General features: G+C 51.8%; 1 protein-coding gene across 2 annotated transcripts in view; it reads left to right on the forward strand.

The window, feature by feature from the left end:
- Positions 1-6,649, forward strand: part of MAPRE2 (microtubule associated protein RP/EB family member 2) — a 115,843-nt gene that overhangs the window by 85,709 nt on the left and 23,485 nt on the right. For both annotated transcript variants that reach the window (XM_015565684.1, XM_015565685.1), the window contains 2 exons: positions 1,128-1,273; positions 4,635-4,848. In XM_015565684.1, coding sequence (XP_015421170.1) covers positions 1,128-1,273; positions 4,635-4,848 — 360 coding nt within the window. The remainder of the gene's footprint in view (positions 1-1,127; positions 1,274-4,634; positions 4,849-6,649) is intronic.

Below are 6,649 nucleotides of genomic sequence, written 5' to 3' on the forward strand. Positions count from 1 at the left end.
CCGCCCTTTCGGTCTGGCAGCCCTTGGCCTAAGTCAGGCCTGGTAGCCTCTTCCCTCTTACCTTGGATTCCTGTCCCAATAAGGGAGGCTCAGCACCCGTCTGACATGGGAACCCAGTGGGGTCTTCTCGGTAAAGGTGAGTGGCCCGAGGAGGGAAGGCTTTGCACAGAAACCCTGGTACCAAGGGTGAAAGGAGCCTTCGTGTTCCAGAAGGGCCCATCCCGGCACATCCCAGGAGCACTCCCTCCCTCTCCCCCCGAGACCTGGGGAAGCAGAGGAGAGAGCAGCAACGACGCCTCGCGCTTGCCTCCTCATTAAAGAGAAAGGACCATTCTGGCTCTGAATTTCTCCTTCTCAGCACCCTTCGACTGGACCATAAAGAATATCCAGATGAGTCAACAGAACCTGGCCAGGACTTTCTAGTTGGAATTGTCATGGTCTAAAGTTCACTTTAGAAAATCAGAGCCTTCCTGGTAAACCTTTTTCCTACGACCATTTCCTCAGGAGACTGCGCGTTTCTGTGACTTCTGTTCCTCGGTCAGAGCAGCGTGACTCTGGGCCTCTGTGGGCTTCAGAGTCGCCCTCCTCCGTGTCCTGTGGGAGCCCCGTGGCCTGGCCTGGCCTGGATTGAACGGGCTGCACCTGCTCTGGTGTGCAGTGGCTTGGTTAGCGTTTCACCTGAGCCCCTTGGTGAAACGGTGTAAACTGTGTGGCCTGTGTGTATTTCCTGAGCTGCCCATCTCGTGAGCACCTTAGTCGTTGCCTCGTGTTAAAATGCCTGCTATTTTTATCTTACATTGATGTAGTTGATGACTTGGAGCTGGATGATAGAAAAAATAGGGCGCCGTTGTTTCTGGTGGGAGCTGAGCAGAGCTGTCTTACCCAGTTTCCTTGACATGAGGGTCTGAGGCTGTGCGCACTGTCCATGACCCCTGGCGATGCTATGGGCACCGTCCCTTCCCGCCCACACCCAGGTCTGGGACCAAGAGGGCAGCTGGGGGCGGGGGGGCGGGGGGAGCGTGCAGGGCCAGGAGGCTGCAGGTGATGACAGCCCCTCCTGCCCAGCATCCCCAGTGGCACCGGGGACAGGTGGGGAGACTCACCCCGCGCTTTTCTTGTCTCCCCAGGCGCCGCCTACTGCCAGTTCATGGACATGCTCTTTCCCGGCTGCATCAGTTTGAAGAAAGTAAAATTCCAGGCGAAGTTGGAGCACGAGTACATTCACAATTTCAAACTCCTGCAGGCGTCCTTCAAGCGGATGAATGTGGATAAGGTAGGAGACTCAGGTGCACCTCCATTCAATGCACTTTCCTTCCCTAACATTGATTCTGTGTAGGAAGGTACAGTGGGCAACCATGGACCTCTGGCTCTCCTAGCAGGAGGTTGGGGTCTGTACAAAGCACAGGGCATCAACCCTAACCTCCCACATTCGTATGAGGCTTTTAATTAAGGAGATTCCTAAACATGGAGCCATTAGACTAAAAACCCTCATAGAAATTGCAGTGTTGAATCTGCTTTAGCATCGAAAGTAACAAGGGTTTATGTTTGCCAGGTGCCACTGTGGTTATTTGTGTATTTTGTTCCTTTAGAGAAACAGTGGTTACCATGGAAGCAACATGGGCTGAGCAAATTATACTCAAACTAGAGGCCTGGTGCACAAAAATTTGTGCACTGGCTGGGGTTGGGGGCGTCCCTCAGCCCGACCTGGGCCCTCTCACAGTCCCATCTTTGTCCTTTATTAGTGTAGATTCTCTGAGTCTCCGTTTACCCATCTATAAAATAGGACTAAAACCCCTTTCCCTGTGGTTATATGAAGCTCAAGTGAGGGAACGCGTGAAAATGTCCAGCACGGTATATACACGCAGATTCTCCATCCTTGTCCATAAATTGTCCTTTTTTCCCTTTGGATTTTATAATTTTGTCCTAGAGTGATACAAATGGAGGTAGACTGGGTGCCCCCCCCCCCAAAAGACGATTGCTGAAGTCCATGCAGTCTATACGTTTCCTCCATTCACAAACCTATGCAGTGCAACCATATTATTTCCTTAGGATCTGTCTCTTAGAGAGAACAGGCTTGGAAAGAAATTAATTTCGAATAAGAGAAAATAAATAAGCCAGCAGGGGAGAAATGCAAAACTTTTCTCTGCATAGATAATAGCAATAAATAGGCTATGGAAATAAAAACTAAAGTCCTGGATTATTAAGAAATAGAAGTTAAATAAGGGAAAAGAGAAAGGTTTGGCAAATCGAAGATATTTTCAATTTAATGCAATTAATGCCTTTCTAAATAAAAACATTCTTATCAAACGATTATTAAAATCTTAGTTTTCCTTTTCTCAGAATTTTCATTTCAAAACATATTCTCTTTAACATCTTAACCTGCCTAATGCTTTTCAGCTTCGTTTTTCCGTCCTTTGCTGTGGTTCCTCTCCAGTTCGCTCCTTCAGAGCCAGGGCCGTGCAGGTTCTCCTTCCTCATTAGCAGCGTCCCCCACGTCTTCTCTCACTTTTCAGCAGCTGCTTCTAGTCTGAAAGAAACGCCCTTTTATAGGTTTACTGATGGAGCGTGCTCTCTACCCAAGCAGGGCCCCTAGCTCTCCAGAAGCACAGACACACAGAGCGGATGAGCCATTGTCAGGAGTGTTGAAGATGAGGCGCTGGTAGTGGAGGAAGGCTGGCCTCCATGGCCTTTGCTGGCCCCGCCCGCTTCACGTGCTGTGATTCCACCCAGAGGCCCTTGGAGAGACGCGGCCCCTGTGCACATCTGCCCAGAGCCTGCACTTTGCAGGGGTTGCAGAGTTAAGCCAGCGGAAGTGAGTGCGCCCTGTAATGGCCAGTGGGCACCATCATCTAAGTCTGTTCATCGATGTTCCTGTTCGGCAGAAAGCAGAATGTACAGCGTGTTAATTAAAGGCCCTCTGCACGAGGGAGGCACTTTCTTAAACAATCAATAGCAGCACAGACAGAACCTATAAATCAGGAGACATGAGAATCTTTAAATGGCACAATGAAGAGCCGGCTGAGTGCCTGTGGGGGCCGACGTCCCTGAGGTCTGGGGAGAGAAGAGATTCGGCATCGAGTCTCCATCCCCGGAGGAGCCTTCATGGAAAACGTGGCTCCTGCGGAAGCTTGCTTCTCTGTGTTTTGTTCTGTAGTTGACTTACTTTCCGTTTTAGCTGCATAAAAATCATCTCTGAAACTATGTTTTGCGAAGAATTGAGTTTAACGGATGCCCTAAAATGCTCCGGTCCCTTTTTCAATCTGTCATGGGTCTTTGAGGTCTCCCTACTTTTTTAAAGTGGCCCTCATGGTCCATAGGATACCAATGGTACATCTCTCCTGAGGTGGCACAGTCCTGCTGGAAAGGTAGTTTATACAGTTCCTGCTGGTACCATGGCAGTGACGCTGCGTTCTATGAGCACTGGGTTTGTCTGAATTCACACTCACACACATTCGTACACACAACCTGACTCGCCCCCCAGCTCTATAGCTCTCAGGGCTCACGCTCGGCTGGTATTCCAACCCACAGGTGAGAAGTAAGACTCTGGTAATGGTGCAGTTTGGACAACTCCGCACCTTCCATTCCCTTTAGAAGTAGCTGCCACTGCATGGAAGCGAAGCAGTCACGCCACACACTTCCTGGCGTAGAACCCAGGCTCCCGTGAGAGCTCCGAGGGGAACACTGCCTGGCCCTGCAGGTTGCCGATAGGAAAGGAAGAGCTGAGGTTCGTCTCAGAAGTTGAGGTTAATGCTCGCACCTCCTCCAGGCTGCCTTCCGGGACTTCCCTAGCCAGCCCCATTCCTTCCACGGCATGTTAGCTGTGCTCCCATGCACCCCAAGAATTACTGGGCCCTGCACTGGGTGGTTAGTTGTTTTGGTGCCTCTCGCTCTATAGTCTTAGCAAGCCCTACGCAGGCTCACTTGGACCATTAGGCTGGTGTGTGTTTACAGTGATTTGAGTCTATGTACTCACACTCTCTAGCAGCTATAATCCTTGTAAGCGTTTATTCCAACACAACTGGACCAAATGCTACAAAGAAATAAGGAAAATCCATCAGACTTGAAGCAGCACAACATCCCAGGCCCGTGATTTGGGGGAGATGCTCTGGCATAAACACACTATAAAGAGGATCGGCCCCTATTGGCTGAGGGTATTCCTTGTTTAGTCAGGGTGTTCAGAAATGTTAAATAATTCCAAGAAAACCAACTACAATATTTTTAAAATATATTTTTATTGATTTCAGAGAAGAAGGGAGGAGAGAGAGATAGAAACATCAATGATGAGAGAGAATCATTGGTTGGCTGCCTCCTGCACACCCCACACTGAGGATTGAGCCTGCAACCCAGGCATGTGCCCTGACTGGAAATCAAACTGTGACCTCCCGGTTCATAGGTTGATGCTCAATCACTGAGCCACGCCAGCCGGGCCCAACTACAACATTGTAGGTGTGTTGTTGTTTTTTCAATATGGTGAAAAATGACGAATTCTAGACCAGGGCTGGCTAGGAAGCTGGGGGAGAGGCCAGTGGTCATGAGGGGCAGACATGTGGGAACAGTTACATGGAGGGGCCGCTGCAGTTGTATCAGCCACAAGCGAGCCCTGGGCTGGCGACTCACAGGATCTTCTGTTGCAGGTGATTCCAGTGGAGAAGCTAGTGAAAGGGCGCTTCCAGGACAACCTGGACTTCATCCAGTGGTTCAAGAAGTTCTATGACGCGAACTACTACGGCAAGGAGTACGACCCCGTAGAAGCACGACAAGGGCAAGATGCAATTCCTCCCCCCGACCCTGGCGAACAGATCTTCAACCTGCCAAAAAAGTCGCACCACGCCAACTCCCCCACCGCAGGTAAGCCTCAGCAGTCGCCTCAGCGCTGCGTCCTGTCCTGGCGATGCTCCCCACCATCGGCCCCCTGATGCCTCTGTCCGCCTGGCCACGCTCCCCTCCTCACTGTGGCCGTCTGACGCCCGTGATCTACCTGTCACCAGGGCAGGCTGTTCACTTTACATCCCGGAAGCCGGGTGTTAAAATAACACCCAGGGTAGATTTCATTTTCCTCGGATGTGTTTTTGAGACATTTCTAGTCTGGTTAGACTTGGACTGAAATATTTTTACTGCTTAATTGCTGGAGGTACATCCCAGAATATGAACCGATTTATGCTTCAAAGGCCATGCGGGAGGCCCCCCTCCTCTCTCTCAGGGGCAGTGCCAGCTTTTACATGATGGCGCTCAGCCAGACTCGTTTTGTCCAAAAGGGAAGTCATTGAGGGTGAATCCCTAGAACTTCACAGTTTTAAACCTTCTGTGGACAGAAATCTTTCTAAAATACATTATAACGCCCTTGCTCTAAGAAGCGGACTTTACCAGGCGGGTGTTCTTTTAAAAGCAGGGTCCTGATGATAAACACGAGCTGTGGGTACTAGACAGTTAAACAGCGGAATGCTCACAACCATTTGTTCCATCCCAAGGCCAGTGCTCACACCTGTGAAGCCAGTAACCTTAATTTCCCAAAGAACACCGAGTCCTCATTTATGCCACTTCCGCTAAGGATGGGTTAGCAGTGGTTGTGACCACGCTGCTACCAGACACGCGTGCACATGCCTGCCGGTCACGGCGGCGGAGGCGAGAGGCCGCTGCGTGGGCCTCCGTGTCCGTGCCCTGGAGCTGGAGAGAGGCAGAGTGAGAGGGGCAGTGCCATGAGCGGGAGGATGCGGGGCGGGGGGGAGCGAGGGCACGGCGTGTTGTGGAAGGAGAAGGCAGGGAGCAGGCTGGTCACTGGTGTCTCCATCCGCTGAGGAGTCGAGTAAAATGGGGACAGGAGGGCCGCTGGTTCCTCGGGGGATGATGGAAGCGGGTGGGCTGAGGAATTAGTGGAAGGAGATTGAGATGCGTAAACACCCAACTTGGAACCATAGGGAGTATGAACTTACGTAAAATAAACTCAGCCCAGATGTGTGGGAACGTACGATTAAGAGACGGGGAAGCTGAGGACAAGGTGAACATCAGGGGACCAGGGAACAGAACGGACAGCGGGACGTTTTAGAGCATCACCAGCCGCCGAGAGTGCTGTGGAGAGGGACAGCATGAGGCCTGACACAGGCCAAGAAATCCGCCTGCTGGGAGCGACGAGTCATCCTTAGAGAACCGGCCTTAGTGCTGAGGGCGGACCCCTAGATCCAGCGGCCCCAGAGGGCATGGCGTGTGACAGCGATGAGCATTCCCTCCACGTCCACGTCTGTCGGGGAAAACCAGGGAAGTAGAAGCATTGTGTTCATGTCGGGGAAAGCTGACGGGAGCTTCAGAAGTGAGGTTGGGAGAACGGTCATGTCCTCCCTCTGTTTTGTTTGCTTTCGGGACAAGGCTGGTGTGTCAGCTGGGAGAGGGGTCCAGGGAGGAGAGGGGGGGAAAGGAGGGAAGTGGGGCATGGCCCTGATGCTGGGGAGTGAGGTCCAGGGCGTGGGGAGAGGTGAGAGAGGAAAGGGACTCTAGTTTTGTGAAACCAGCGCTGGGGAAGGTTGGGGAGGGAAAATGTGTGGCTGTTCAGATTGGCCTTCAGCTTCTACAGGAACTTGATCCGTTGGGGGCTGGCAAAGAGGGGGCGTGTTCTCCGGGGTGAGGGCCCAGCAGGTAGAGTGGGGGTGGAGGCGGG

This window comes from Myotis davidii, unplaced genomic scaffold (assembly GCF_000327345.1).
Source record: "Myotis davidii unplaced genomic scaffold, ASM32734v1 scaffold520, whole genome shotgun sequence".
Taxonomy (NCBI): domain Eukaryota; kingdom Metazoa; phylum Chordata; class Mammalia; order Chiroptera; family Vespertilionidae; genus Myotis; species Myotis davidii.